The 16262-nt window shown below is 42.9% G+C and overlaps 1 protein-coding gene across 1 annotated transcript in view; it reads left to right on the forward strand.

The window, feature by feature from the left end:
- The window catches only part of RALGPS1 (Ral GEF with PH domain and SH3 binding motif 1), a 311729-nt gene extending 298515 nt beyond the window's left edge, over positions 1 to 13214 (forward strand). Inside the window, exons 18-22 of the mRNA XM_060251609.1 lie at positions 728 to 833; positions 3834 to 3926; positions 4132 to 4237; positions 7407 to 7498; positions 8522 to 13214. Coding sequence (XP_060107592.1) covers positions 728 to 833; positions 3834 to 3926; positions 4132 to 4237; positions 7407 to 7498; positions 8522 to 8551 — 427 coding nt within the window. The 3' untranslated portion in view covers positions 8552 to 13214. The remainder of the gene's footprint in view (positions 1 to 727; positions 834 to 3833; positions 3927 to 4131; positions 4238 to 7406; positions 7499 to 8521) is intronic.
- Positions 13215 to 16262: the final 3048 nt, after the last annotated feature.

Consider the following 16262-nt stretch of genomic DNA (forward strand, 5'->3'; position numbering starts at 1 on the left):
TTGAAGTTCTGCTGTGAACAGAAATCTTTTCTGTTCATTGTTCTCAGAATTTGGTCATTGTGCTTTCATGTTTCTTTGGTCTGAAGATCAAAATATTTATATCGTTAATGCTGTGGCAGAAACAGCTTTAATAATTGGGAAAATCTGGCAAATCCTACCAATGGGAATCAAATAGTCTTCCGTTATGCTAATCATCACTCTCAATAGCTCATATAAATAAAGGGGAAGATAAGTATTCAGGAACCCAGTCAAGAACAGTATTGGTTGCTTAAAGTAAAGCAGGAGAAATCTGTGAAACAGAGTTGCCAACTCCCCAGTCCAGGCGGAGGGTGCTGGTTTTGCGGGCTCTTCCCTGTCGCTGGCCACCTGGGGGAGATCCTGCCTGCAACTGCCCCAAATGCAACATACTGTCACCCAGAAGTGACATCATCACATTACCACCGTCACACAACACTCTAGTTTTTGGGCAAACCTCTACAGTAAATTTGGGCTCAAACCATGGAGCTTTACCCAAAAACTAGACATCACCACATGACATTGGCAGTGCGATGATGTCACTTCCTGTGTGACATCACCATGCCATACACACAGCAGAACATTTCGGCAAGACCCAAAAATCCCCCCACCAGGAAGAAGATTGGACCTGGAAACCCTACTGTGAAAGCTTTTTATTATTTTTTTCCATTTTTATCTGCTTCTACCAACATGATGATATTTGTCGTTTCAGTCCAACAGGGGCTTGTAGCTGCACATCAGGGAGTTCCATGGGAGTTGTTACCATGGAAGGGCCATTAAGAAGGAAGACGTTACTAAAGGAAGGCAGGAAACCTACGGTAAGAGTGGTTTTAGCTGTGGCCATTATTATAGTTTGTAGGGATGACTATGGTCGCTACTGAGGGTGCCAAAGAAAATGCTGCAAATAGCTCTGAACCATCAAGTAGAACAATGGGATATATGTCTCATGCTGTCCTACTACGACGGTTAAGAAACTCACTTGTGAGGGGCATTACTTAAAGCCAGCCTTGTGGAAACTAAAAAAAATCTCTTTTGATGGCTCAAGGCAACTCACTAGTCCACATTGCTGTGAAGAGAACAACCATTCCCTCTAACTATCACCCTTATATGCCAGGGCTTTTCCACATTCTCAGCCAAGAATCACTGTGTTGTATTTAAAACGTTTAGGTAAAATTAATTTAATTATTCTTTACATGAGCAAGTAAACAAGAATCACAAATGTACAGAAAATACTAACTTATATCAAAGAGTAAAAACAGGCATATTTAAATTAAATTTAAAATGAATAGCCATTTCTAAGATTCTTACCAGAGAAGATAAGATAGTCTCGCTGAATTCCAGATCTGAGAAATTCTGTGATTTTTTTAGGGTATGGTTAGCTCAGTGGTGGTGGAAAGTACCATCAGGTCTCAGGCAAAAGGCATTCAGATATGGTTTGCCATTGCCTGCCTCTGTGTCACAACCCTGGCATTTTCTTGGTGGTCTCCTATCCAAATGCTGACCTTGCTTAGGCTTCTAAGATCTGATGATATTAGACTAGCCTGCGTCATCCAGGTCAAGATGTGGCTTGTTTATATGGCAGTCACATGATGCAACAAATGACAAAATTAAACCTGATTTGTAATCCCACTGTACACTGGCCTACCCTTGAGACTGACCCAGAAACTCCAGCGGGTCCAGAATGTGGTGGTGAAATTCCTATTGGGAATGCCACAGACAGCACATAAACAACCTATTCTGCACCAGCTACACTGGCTTATGGTTGAGTACTGAGTCAGGTCCAAGATTTTGGTTACGCAGGACCATCTCCTCCGCTGCTATATCCCTGGGAGAGTGTTATGCTCTGCTGGTAACAACTTATTGGTGATCCCCAGCCCTAAAGAGGTCTGGCTGTCCTCGACCTCAACCTGGTGGAATGCTCTGCCGGACGATGTCCAGGCCCTGCAGGATCTTTTGCAGTTCCACAGGGCCTGTAAGGCAGAGATGTTCCACCAGGCTTTCAACTGAGGACAGCAACAGTTGTTGCCTTTCCTCTTGCCCACCCCCCTCCAGCAGTGTTCTCCCCACCCCCTCCGGTACACTCCAACAGTCTGATGAGAATGAACATAAGTTAGCAGGACACCATTAGGATTGGAATTTGTATTGTTTTAAATTAATTGTTTTAATCCTTGTGTGTTTCTACCTGTTGTACTTTGCCCAAAGCCCGGCCTTGGCTGGGATGAGGCAATCAAATCTAATAAACAAATAAGTTGTTGTTGATGATGGTGGTGGTGTTGTGGTGGTGATGTGATATACTTCTTAGCATAAAATGATACTTCCCCAATACACTATTTGTAGCAAACCATGTTCTGTCCTTAGAATTTTTTCTTGGCATTCAATGAACTTTCGTAACTCAGTATAGTGGACTACCCTCTGGTTCTTGCCATTCTTTGAGTTGTTTCTTTAAGGCCTATATTGTGATAAAATACATTGTTCCTATTTTGCACTGGAAGCAAAAAGCAAATCCTTAGACCTTCTTAACACTAAGCACTAAGGATTCCTAACATGTCTTCATAACCTCAGATTCCACAATGCTTTAACAGTTTTCTACTGATGGATCTGGATACACGTTTTCATCTGTTGATGAAAGAGGAGGCAGGCACAGATACGGTTTAAAAAAATGAACAGTGGGCCACACTGTGAAGGAATGGGAGGGGGATCTGAAGAAGATACTATTTCTGGTTTTGTTTGGAGGACTTGTATATAATTCAGTTTTCCTCTAAATTTCAATATTAGTGGGTTGTTTAAATTTCAGAGCCACATTTTCGGCCCCTCCTCCCCCCCTCCCCCCCAATTTCTTCTGGAGACTATAAAAGATGGCCTCAGTGTAATAGGAGTAGAACAGTTTCAGGCCAATTACTTGTGAATAGCAGTTCTTGCCTAGTTTTCAAACCTTTTGTGAGGAAAGCTCTGGCCTGAACCAAGTAAGACCCACAGAACCAGCTTGTCCAAAAAACCACAATAGTGTTTATAGTATAAGAGCATTTATGGTATGCTTGGCCTCATGGCTGGACCCAAAAAGTTTAGAGTTGCGGAAAATAAGTTTGAGTCATAACACATGTCCACCAGCAGATGGCAGCACGCATCCTTGTTTTCAATTGTGAAGGTGGGACAAAGCAGTAGATTTTCTTCAAACTAAATTATGGCCTCATAGACACTAGCCTATTTTCAGTGACATTACAAACAAAACAGTTGTGTAATTCCTTTTTATTAGAATCAGCCATAAATAATCACAATATAGAGCGGCACACATTTTCAAGTTCCCCGGAACTCATCATTAGGCTGGATCTTCAATACAAAAAATAGTAATGAAGAGCTGTTGCAGACTTAATCAAATTAGATAAGATTTTTGGTGCAAAACAGATTTCAAATAGGGTTTCTAATAGGCCTGGAGAAAGAAATGTCCTTTCTCTATCATAGAGGCTTAATGTGTGGAAATGGGCAGCTTTTCATTTGAAGTTTTACGTTAGATGGAGGGTAAATAATATTCTCATTAAAGAGGCAGGATTTTTTTAAATCTAGGCAATTGGAAAATCTAGTTTCTAGATGCACCAAAGACTAAGAGTATAGAGAAGACAAAGAAATGACCACAGGTTTGAAAACGCAGAAGTCAGCAACTGGAAAGACATCTCTTCATCATATCGGTCCTTCATTTTCATTGAGCTGCCTTAAAGTGCTCTTTTTTCCTGAGCATTCCCTATTTACTCACTTTAGTAGTTCTGCATGTATATGCAACATATGGGTTTAAAGTTTCCCTAATTTTCTTCTTTGTTCTTCAGCTTTCCTCGTGGACTAGATATTGGGTTACCCTTTCAGGATCGACTCTGATCTACTTCGGAGCAAAGTCTTTAAGAGGCACTGAAAGAAAGCACGTAAGCAAAGAAGTGGTTTTCGTCTGTAGAACAAACACATGGTTTACAATGGATGGCATGCAATACCGACAGGGTGTTTACTCAATGGCTTTTGTTTCTGGAAAATTATCTTTATCCCCAGTTACAATGCTAGCACTCTTGGTAGATACAGAAAGCTATCTGGAATAGTTCTCATTCATCTTCCTTCTTGCTTTTTCTCTCCTAGTATAAATCTACTCCAGGAAAAAGGGTTTCCGTTGTTGGGTGGATGGTAGCACTGCCTGATGATCCTGAACATCCTGATATTTTTCAGCTAAATAATCCTGATAAAGGTAAGTACTTGTCCTCAGTCAGTCAGAATGTTCATTCTGGTAGGTAATAATAATACTAGTTTTGACTAATGGTGTTTCCCCTGGTTGAACTCAAAAACTGAAAGTGCAAAGGGAATGAAAGGGTTATCGGAGATGCTTTATTTAATACTGCAGTACAGTAATATTCCTCTTTTAACAACAGTAACAACTCATAGTGTAGATTCAGTGAAGCACAGAAGCCTAGCAGAAAACAGGTCATGCCCTATTAATAAAGTTTTTAAAATGTGAAAATCACATTATGTTCTTGTTAGGAATAAGGCCCGTTGTGAAGGAAAATACAATGGGTTCTAGAAAGAGGCTCTGGGTGAGTGCCCCCCCTTGCTGTCTTCCACCCACCCAAGTGAAGGCATTCACTCTCCCCCCACCTCCAGGGGAGATCATCATCTGGAGAGCAGTTTTAATCTATCATCTGGAGAGCAGTTGTAACCCTGAGTGATCTCCAGCCCTTAACTGGAGATTGGCAACAGTGGTTCCCCAGGAGGAAATGGCTGGTTTGGAGGACTGAGTCTATGGAATTGTACGTGTCTGAGGTCCCACCCCTCCTACAAACCCACCCTCTCCAAGCTCCAACCCTAAAATCTCCAGGAATTTCCTATCCTGGAGTTGGCAACTGCTAAGTCACACTGACCATCATGGGGGCTGCTGCTGCTGAATAGGAGCAATCAGCTAGGCCTAGATAAGTCATGCCAGTCAGGTGGCATCAAGTCACCCAGAGAGTGCTGCCAGGCCTGGGGTAGCCAACCTCCACATGGAGCCTGAAGATCTGCTGGGATCACAACTGAACTCCAGACAACAGATCTCTCTCCCCATCCTGGAGAAAATAATTGCTTTGGAAGGTGGACTGTATCCCATTCTATTCACCTGAGGACTCTCCATTTACTGACAGAAGTTGGTTGTCTAGCAACAGCCTCTGACTAGGAGCATGACTGAGGGAGAGAGGGAGTGACAGGAAAGAAACTGCAGCCATGCAAGGCCAGGCCTTGCGACCTAGTTGCATTATGGCAGCGACAGCTCTCTGGCTATTTCGAGGCTGCATGTGCTGGGAGGCCACCTGTGTGGGCCATTGATGTGGCGGCAAAGGTCTGTTTCTGGCAATGCTTTTTGTGAGGCTGGTTAACAGAAAGGACACAGTGAAGAGTTGGAGATGTCTCTTTCTAAGGTAAGACTGTTTTGGTGGTTTGTTCAATATTCCCAGGCCTGCAATAGGCAGGGGCAGGGGAATCAGCCATTGGGAAGCAAGAGACACTGAGGGTGTTTTCGCACTCACGTTTTACTGGCGCCACGACCCTCCTGACGCCGGCGAATCTGCATGGATTTCGCAACAGAAGCGCCGGCGCTCCCAGAAGCGCCGGCGCTTTCCGTCGCTAAGCCAGCGCAAACGTTTTCCTGCATCTTTGCGATTTCCGTTTGCGCTGGCTTAGCGACGGAAGTAGCCGGCGCTTCTGGGAGCGCCGGAGCTTCTGGTGCGAAATTCATGCAGATTCGCCGGCGTCAGGATGGTCGTGGCGCCAGTAAAACGTGAGTGCGAAAACGGCCTGACTGAGCCATGATAGGCCAATGGGTTGTAGTGTACACCTCTAAGTCAATGAGAGAGTGCTCCATTTGGCTATCACCATAGGGGAATTATTACCTATGATGATACTGGCTGTTTCCACATGGGTTATTTGCTCCGTGTTTGCTTTTATTGAGGAGGTGGGGAGGGGTGCTTCCCCACACCATTGTGCTATGTTTATACATCTCCCAGCTCTTCCCCAGTGTTTCTCCAATGTTTTCTAAACCTGCTTTACCTGATCCCTGTATCCACAGCAGCCATTTCTTCCCCCTGCCACTGGGAGGCTGTGAGGGATTTTTAAATTGGCTGTTGAATATTTATAGCAATCTGTGTATCAGACCCTCTGAATTCCAATTTTACTTTAAAAAAGTAACTATCCTCTTTCACTATGGAGATAAGAAGGGAAAGGCATATCTTCATAAATAAAGAAGGGAGGAGCTTTTTAAAAATAATGAACACTGGGAATTGCAAATGCTTGATAAAACATATTGTTATGACGATTACTAATTTAAAAACTGAAAAGACTCTGATGATGTGTGTGGCAGGGTGGCCACTGCAAGGGAACTGGGGCAAAGAAACTGCAGGGAAAACTGCCATATGGAAGCCCCATTGCTGTTGCTTGGTATCAGCAGCTACAGGTAACCATATAAGCCAGCCACCTTGTGGAAAACACCACTGTCTCCTTTGATGGATGGCAGCACTCCATGGCCTCTGCCAGGGCTGTCCCAGTCCAGAGCCAGTTTGGTGTAGTGGACTCTTATCTGGGAGAACTGGGTTTGATTCCCCACTTCTCCACTTGCAGCTGCTGTAATGGCCTTGGGTCAGCCATAGCTATCGCAGGAGTTGTCCTTGAAATGGCAGCTGCTGGGAGAGCCATCTCAGCCCCACCTACCTGTTGTGCGGGTGGGTGCCTGTTGTGCGGGGAGAAGATATAGGAGATTGTAAGTCACTTTGAGTCTCTGATTCAGAGAGAAGGGTGGGGTATAAATCTGTAGTCTTCTTCTGTTGCCTGAGATCCGTTTTACTTGAGATGTCATGGGTGTGGATACTTTGCATTCAAATCTTTGCATTCAAATCATGTGCTGTGCCATTTAGCCATGGCCTCTCCCCTAACTCAGGTATTTTGCTCCCAAAATAACTTCAGTATTTCCATGTAATCATGTGTTTTCTAAGATTCTTACTCGGTACTTTTTAAAAGAGAAAATGCCCTTTGCTGAACACCCTGTTACCACCACTCAGATGAGACAGCCATTGAAAGAGAGCAAAATTTTAATATAGTCTCCCGCTGCTTCATAGATTATAGTCTTCAATTGAGAGAGGCCTGGCATTTCTTAAGCATTAGCACCAAGGCAAAGGCAATGAGTCAGACCTGGAATTTCAAATTAGTTAGCATTCAAGTCAGTTTGTCTTGAGTGCGCTAGCCTTGCCCTGCTCTACTGCAGCTGCCCAGTTCTTCCCTAGCATTATTAAACCCTGCTTTTCCCACAAATAATATTGAGCTTTCAGTTAATTGCTCCCTACGGTTGTCTTTGTGTCTCAAACTCAAAGGCCTCTGCTTTCTTACCAACAATTTTGTAGGCAATGTTTACAAGTTTCAGACTGGTTCAAGATTTCATGCAATACTGTGGCACAAGCATTTGGACGACGCATGCAAAAGCAACAGGCCTCAGGTATGGTTTCCGCTTTTGTTTTTTGAGCTAGAAGGAAGCCACGTGAAACCACTGCAGAGCTCTTGTTTTCTCTGAGTTGTGGTTTTTGTCAATGGCTGTCATATAGCTGAGAAAAAGAGAGATAGCACTACCACAGACACTGGGGGTGTTGATTTAGGATTCTCACTCTTCTGTGCCTTGTCTGATCAAAGAATCAGATTAATGTTTTCGCAGCTAGTAGTGGTTTAGTGTTTAGCTGTGCAACACTGCACACTCTGATTATATATCCTTTGTCACACTGCTGATGTAGCTACCCATGCTGCTCAAGGGTCCTGCATCCTCTTGAGTGCAGTTTCTGTGGCTTCAGTTCAAATAAGGGATAGAGATGTTGCCTGGGATATGTAGAAAGAAATCTACCTATGCTTCAAGAAGGGTAGGAATGTGATTTATAGCCATACATGAACGTGGTAAGCACTTGAAGCCAGGATGATTACATTTAATTCCTTTAGTCAAAGGCAGTATCCACTCAAATGCCTTTTGCTTGGCAGCAACAGAGGGGAATATCTGCTATTTTTCTCATTCTGCTTGAGCACTATCTGAAGGCATCTGGTTTGCTTCTGTGGTCAACAGGATGCTGGGTTAGATCCAGGTGGGCAGCCATGTTGGTCTGAAGCAATAGAACAAAGCTGGAATCCAGTGACACCTTTAAGACCAACAAAAGTTTATTCAGAGTCTGAGCACGCACTTTATTCAAAGTGTGAGCATGCACATTTCCTCAGACAGAATGAAACAGAAATAACATTCTTACATATTGAGGGCAGGCAGTAAATTAGCATACAGAATAATGAAGCTTAGTTATATGGCTACAATTATTTCTAATGCACAAAACAATCCAAGTCTCTTCAAAGCTCTCACTTGCAAGTGTACTTTCACTGACACAGAAAGCAGATTTAGGTATGGATCTTTGACTCAGGGTACGTTAACAGTTTGGTTTCCCAGTGCTTCAAGAAGATTAATTCTGCTGATTTCCATTTCTTGCATCAGGTACCTGCAAACCTTATGTCATTCGAGTAACATGCTTCAGTGTGTGGTGTAACTTCAAGTGCCAAACTGCAGGATAAGGAATTATTCCCACAGGAGAACAGAAGAAGGAGACTCCAGAATGAGCCAGCTGTCTGTAACAGCAACTTCAGCACTTTTCTATTTAACTTGAAAGTAATTATGACAGAGCTTCTAAAAGCAGAAAGTGAATGTTGTCCTTAGAACAGGATCCTAACCCAATGCACTGGTGAGAGAAATGAATTTAGACTGATCCAAGATACATCCTGCCCCCAACGCAGGATCCTCGAGTCCTTGACTTTAGCTTTGTGGTCACAGACTGCCGTGGATTTCTGTTCTGCCACAAACTGTGCATCACATCTTCTGCAGATTCTTTTTTTTTTTACTGCTCTTTTTATTGTTGAGCTGCTTTATGTGACTGAAGAACATTTAGCCCATGTTGGGTTTTTCAATTATTTCTAATGCACAAAACAATTGACAGTGTTAACATGCTGCAAAGTGTCGATTAGAATAGGACATTGTGGAACAACGTTTTTCTAACCTTAAGTGCACTGAGTTGCTTGACAATGTGGCTGCCTCAGATTTTGTATCAAACCTAGGGATAAAACTGATGTTCATCCCTGAGCTATTTGGGAAATGTGTATTTTGGCACAAGATAAACCACCTGTAATTTAGTGTTTCTTTCTTGGAATTGGTTCTGCTGCTTTGTTTTAATGTACAGGAGGTGCCCGGTGATGTGAAGAGTATTTTGCTGCTGAAATCCACTTGGTATTTAAGGCTCTTTCTGGGCTCCTTCACCCCAAAATAAATGTTTGCCTTAAATTATTTGAGATTTCCCCCCTCCCTTTTTAACTATGGGTGCTATTCATCTAAAATGTTTAGCGGTGCAAAAGTCCCTTGCACCCACAGAGCTGTGTCAAGATATTCCTGGTTCAGATATTCCTGGTTGTCAGTGCAGATGAGCAGGGAAAGCATTCTTGCCTCGTTGGAAGGGTTCTTACCATCCCAAGACTTTCCTTTTGATATTTCACACCCTCCTGTAAGCCAACAACATGTTAATGTTTTTGCTTCATTAACCAAGGAAAGCATAGCTGGATTAAGCTCCACATTTCCTTAGTTCCTGGTTACCTGATCTCCTGAACAGAATCCCTTCAGCATATATTCAGACCTGCAAGAGCGAGGCTGCACGGCACAGCCTTCAGTCACTATGGGAAGCCAGCAGATATTTTGGATGAACGGAGCCCCAGATTTGAAGAACTGCCCTGTCAAGGGACATTATCTACTGATATGGTTGAATCTTTATATTTTTTTGAACCTTAAAAATACATATATAATGTGGGTTTTTTTCTTTAATGTTGAGTATGTCGTTGATTGTAATCTGCTTTAATTGTCACGCTGTATGTTTTGTGTCATAGTCCTGAGAACGAAACCCAGTATGAAACCAGCTCACAAATCTTGTCATCTCCTTACAATGGGAGTCAGGCAGCTTCTCATGCAGATACGTCCTTCAGCCTCCTTTTTAACTGGTCAGGTTGACTGGGTACTGTACAATTGCTCTGTCAACCCAAAAGCTAACTTGGTATGAGTGAGGCCATACAAAGGAGTTTCTGTAGGTCTAAGAACAAACACCCACAGTGGCAGATGAATAGTGGGATTTTGTTCAATCATCACCTTGGGCATTTTCTGATCAAGTGTTCTCTTGCACAAGGAGATGCTGGCAGTTTATACATTTTGATTTTTCTCCGGGATGAAACATTTGTCTGGATTTGCATCTAAAGCAAAAAATGTAAGAATGTGATTTTGCAGGGTCTGTGTATGTGTGTGCTGATGATACTCCATTCTTCTTCAGAACACAGAAGGAGAAACATCTTGGCAGCTACAGGCTGTAATGGAAAGGTCCAGCCTCCAGACCTACTAGTGGATGTAAACAATTCAACATGATTGTTTGGGGGGATTTTTAATTAGGAAAGGACCCCATCCTAGCAGCATTCCCTGTTTTGAATTCTCGTTTCATGAATTAAAGTGAGAGTCTCATTATAGCACTAAGGAGAAAAGAATGGCTCATTTTACACTTGTATTATATTAACGCAGTCCTCTTTGTTCTCTGAACTCTTATCTTCTACAACTTTTAAGGATGCCAAAAAAAAAAAAAATGCAAGGAGTGCCTGACTTGAATCTGAGAAATTATAATGCTGAAATGGTTAAAACAAGAACTGGGCCTTCCTCTGCTGCCAAAATGCTAAAAGCAACACAAAGGGAATTAGGTCATGCATAATTAATTTCCATCACATCAATCGAACAATATTACGGTAGAGTTCAGGTTGCCATTCTGGAGAAGAGAACAATCGGTACAGTAAGTTTGACCTCGCTTAGAGGTCAAAATATATATATCAACTAGAGTGTTGATGTTTTAGTTTTTCTCCCAAAGTAGATTTAAACTAAATACATTCAGACCATCCAGAGCAGGATCTTCCAATGTGATGATGATTAGTCCAGCTGCTCATGATTAAATTCACAATAGTTGCATATTTAAATCTTGCAGCAAAAGCCCTGTGCTTACTCTCACTTTCCAGGTCAGTGGAAGGTACACATCAAAACAACAGTGGCAATTATGGGGCAGGCAGTCAAAGGGATGTTTGATCATTTTTCAATACCTGAGTGGTAGCAGATGCAGCTCTCAACCATTTGTAGCAATGGGGAATATGAAGGTTACAGTCTAAGCATAGGAAGTAAGTCCCACTGAACTCAGTGGGATTTACTTCTGAGTAAGGATATCAGTATTTAACTGTCAGAGCGAACATTCCAAGAACAGCAAATCCCTAGTTTGCCTTTGGTTTAATTTTGTACTTCCTGAAGGAACAAGGCTATGTATTTTGGCCTTTGAAAAATAATCTCATCTGATAAGAGGGAAAAAAAGGTCTCCCCAATCCTCACCGGCCTCCATCATTATACATCTGTCTCCTCAGCCACAAAGAATTTAGACCCCAAACCAGCAGGGGCCTTGATCTGACAAGACATGAATGAAAAGGACACTTGTGGTGGTGGCGCCCATGAGGCAGAAATCTCTCCTTATGTAGTGAATGAAACGTGCATGTGTCTGTAGGGGGAAGAAAATAACCTGGAATTTAGCTACTCGAAAGTCCCTCTGCAAATTTGCATTTGGAATGTCTAGTTTTTCAAGAAAAGAAAACAACTGATGATACCAATGACTGATCTTGATTTTAATTTGATGTATAAAAAGTATGGAGTCTGGACATGAACTTGGAAAATTGTATACTAATGACTTGTGTGATAATGGAGTAACATGGTGCAGTATTCAGCAATAGAGGCAGCTTTGCTGTACAGTGTTTCAAGAAGATGAAATAAATGAGCATATGGATATTGTTGTTAGCATAATCCACATTTAAATGGTTTCCTATAAAAGCATGAACTCCACTTAGCTACTGGATTTTTTGTGTGTGTGCACCTTTTACTAGGAATTAAATAATAACGTAAAGCATATTGGTACTGTTTAAAATATCACCTCTATCATAGGGTATTATAAACTGTGATGCAGAGGCCTCGTGCATCTCTGGTGCACATACAGAGCTTTTGAGCTTACTGGCTCCCCCCCCCCCCCGCCACTCATTCCAGCAACGGCAACAGATCCATGTGTGCAAAGGCAGAGTTGTCTGTATCAGCCTTCTTTATGGAAGGGCTTTTACAGATAAGTTCTCTCTGTGTGTACATTTGGCATCGGACTCCTAGGGTGTAACTACACAATACATTTGACTAGTGCCACTTCATGAGTGTGTGACCAGACTCACAGTCAGACATACATCAGGGGAACCCACCTTAAAAAGTACTTGTTTGCTCAGCACTGCAAGGAGATAGATGGAGCTTTGGGCTCCCTCTCATTCCACTTTCCGTAGTAGAAGGAGAGAGGACCTTTTCACCACTTTCCTCTGGCTCCGTATGTCCTTTCTAGGACATACAGGAAGCTGCTTCTGCCCCCTAGCAGCGCCAAGCCAATGAGCACTTATAAGATGAGTTTCCCTCAAGTCCCGTCGCACACCCTTGACCCAGTATGTGTGGGCATATTGTGTAGCTTGACCCTCAGACTACTACTCCAGGGATAATCTATTTACCCAGCTAACCTCTTTGTTCAGCAACTTTATGAAAATTGTTCCTGTCAGTTGTTTTCAGGATGACTGTTTTAATGACATGTGAAGCTATCAGCTATATTGCAGCAATATTATTTATTGTTAATTTATTAGAGTGTAATTTTAAAGTAAACTTAGTGCCAAAATGCATGTTTTTCCCTATTAGCACTCAGTTGAGGCATACACAGTAGCACTCAATTTTTGACCCATTTGTCACATTGTGATGTAAACCAGTTTTCTATATTTCAATTTGTTTCTTGTGAAAATTGTTGCACTATTTTTTTTGGCCGTATTCCAGCAGCCCACTGCATGCCATTTATGTAAGGCCTCTTTCTAAAACAAACAGAAAAATAATACTTCTTGTGAATTGTCTCACTCATGATAACCACTGAAATTCTAACCCTTGCGTGGGAGTCGTTTAGGTTTTTGGCAAAGTATTTTGTTACCTCAGTCTTCTATCAGGTTGCTGTATTTTTCAGCTTGTTACATTGATAATGATTGTTTCACTAATTAAAAAAACTTTAATGTAAAAATAAGCATAATTTTATTTCTTTAGTACCTGCGGGAGAGAAGGTGCATGTGTAAGACCCAAAACTGGAAGCATTATTCCCCCTAAAGTTCTGCTGTGCTCAACACACACTGCTGTGGAACTTTAGTGCAAAACTAATATTCCAGTTTTTCCAGGAAATTTTCAATTGGGTGAGGCTTTATGTGACACTGTACAGGAAGCATCTGCGAAAGCACCTGCAGAAATGAAGATGTTTAGGCCAAATTCTGAGATTATATAAAAAAAACAGTTCTATAAAGATTTTGTTTGGCTAAAATAAAAGAGGAAAACAGGTATCCCATAATAAACAAATAGGAACACCGGAGAGAGAGTGGTGTGTGTGTGTGTCTGGGAATTAAAGTTTTTCTTATACTTATCTGTCAGTCCCACATATCTACTGCCACTGTGTATATAACTACTCCCTAGGTATTATTCTCACTAAATGAGTAGGGAAGGGTAATATCAAATGTGTTTACATGTCTCTGGTGAAGCTGTCAAAGGTTTGCACACAAATTGTGGTAATCACAGCCTAAGGCTTCCTGGCTAAAATTGGTATCAACTCCAGTCTCTTCCCAACACATAGATCACATGTATAAAACACAGGAAAGAAGCGCTTCCTGTTTTTCAAAAATGGGGCTACCCAGCTGACGATGTCTTCATGACCAGGCACAATAAGAAGGGCCCAGACTTCTGCTTCAGAGCAGGGATGGACCCATCACCAGGGGTGGGCTCCTTTACCCCTGGACCCATTGACATCTGTACCTGTTCCCGCCTCTGCCTCTCATCACCAGGGTCATCATGCAGGAGTCGTTGCTGGACACCCTGGTCTCCCACTGGTGACCAAGACAGCAGTGGTTCCCCACGCTCTTACGGCTGGCTCAGGGTCAATTCCACCATCTTCCCCTGGCGTCAGATTTGTTGTTAGCACCCCAGGGTCAAGTACTATACCACAATGTCCCACGCTTGAAGGCTTATGGCATGTCAGCTTCACTAACGCTCAGTGAACGGATAGAACACGTTTTGTTGAGCAACCGTAAGCCTTAAACAAAGACTTCTTATGCTTATAAATGGAAGAAATTCCTCACTTACCTGAACTCTGGGCTCAGCCATTCTTCGGTTCATGTGTACTCTCATTGATGGGTTCTCTGTGTTCTCACACCTGTCAACTAAGCAGTTTCTAAAGGGCCTTCTTAGACTGTTTCCACCATCATGACATCTCACTCCGGCATGGGATCTACCTCTCATGATCCACAGACTGATGGCTAAGTCATTTGAGCCTTAAGCTACCTGTGATTCCAAATTGCTCTCCCTTAAGACTACCTTCTTGCTGGCTATCACCTCCTCTAGAAGGGTAAGGGAGTTCCAGGTCTTGCGCTGTAACCAACCATATCTGACTTTCCTTCTGGACATGGTCTCTTTGGCCCTAGATGTCTCCTTCCTTCCTAGGTTTCTCTCAAGAGTTTCACCTGCCTGTGGACATAGTTCTACCTTCATTTTTTCCTAGCCCTAAAGACGATGCTGAACACAGACTACATGCTCTGGCTGTACAACGAGCATTATCCTTCTATCACCATAGGACCTGAGGCTATCATTAGAAACCTTCTCTGTTTGCATCTTATGCCACGTCAACTCTGGGGCAGCAGTTTCTGCCAGAGACTAAGTGGATAGTGGAAACTATTGAGCTGCACTACTTGTGGGCCGAAAAGCCCCCCTGCAAGGACCAATCCACACCCATTCCACTACAGCAATGGCATCATCTACAGCTTTCCTTAGGGGAGTTCCACTTCAGGACATCTGCAAAGCTGCTACATGAGCTACTCCTCACACTTTCATCGAGCACTACGCCCTGGATGTTCATTGCTCACAGAGGGCATTAGTGGGTCATGCTGTTCTGAAAGCTGCTTGTGCCCGAGTCCCTACAGCACCTTCCTCCAGGTAGGACTTTTTTGCTTGCTAATCTCCCATGGGTGTGAAGCACAGAGACCATGAAGAAGGAAGGAGATCTCCTGAGAAAGAAATTAGGAAGAGGGTGCTCTTTCTGCACACTCCTCATTTCTTTCTCAGAAGATCTCCCTTCTGTCCCAGGAAGCTATTACTAAACTGTCCCTGAATGCTAAGGACCCTTCCTGGACCTCAGGACCCTAAATAAACATGTACATGTTTCCCAGTGGACTTTATTGGGGCCACACTGGATGCATTTTTGCCTTTTGGAAGGGCACACTGCATCATTAGTCTAGTTAAGATGGTCTCTGCAAATAGATCCCAACCTGCCAGAGCCTTATCAAAACTCTTCGAATACATGGCATCTACCACAGCTGTTGTACCTTTTGGTAGGCTGTACATGAAGCCTCTCCAAAACTGGTTCCTGTGGATGTTTAATCCTACATTGAACCCCCCCCCCCCCCCCGCCAATGGAAAAGGCTGTCCATCCCCAAAGTAATTGTTAGGAGTCTGACCTGGTGGTTGTTTACCTAACCTGGTGGTTTTGCACTCAACCACGTGACATTCACAGCTTAACAGATGCCTCTCTGATGGGGTGGGGAGCTCATTGCCATACCCATAGCGTACCGGAGGCTTGGTCTAGATCTGTATCTAAACCGCACATTAACTTATTGGATTTGTTAATTACTAACAGTGATTAGACTTGCTCTCACTTATTTTTCAGAGCCTCTCTGCTGTCGTCATGTTCTGCTAGCAACAGAGAGCAACACAGCCAAGTTCTGTTTAAACGAACAGGGAGGCATGGGCTCCATTTGTCTCTGCAGAGAAGTGTGTCTAGTTTGGCGATGGGCAAAACCACGGGTTGCAAATAACCCCCATTCACATTGCAAGCCAGGACAATAAACTAGCAGACACACTAAGCAGGGACATAGACATGAACCAGAAATGGTCTGTAGCTGATGGCTACCTTCAGGCAGTATTCAAGGAATAGGGAAGTAGAACTTTTTGCTTCCAGGGTCAACAAGAAACACCTTCTCTTCTGCTCCAGAGCACTGGCAGGCAGAGAATCACTGGGGATGCCTTCCAGTTGCAGTGG

The sequence above is a fragment of the Heteronotia binoei genome, chromosome 12 (genome assembly GCF_032191835.1).
Source record: "Heteronotia binoei isolate CCM8104 ecotype False Entrance Well chromosome 12, APGP_CSIRO_Hbin_v1, whole genome shotgun sequence".
NCBI lineage: Eukaryota > Metazoa > Chordata > Lepidosauria > Squamata > Gekkonidae > Heteronotia > Heteronotia binoei.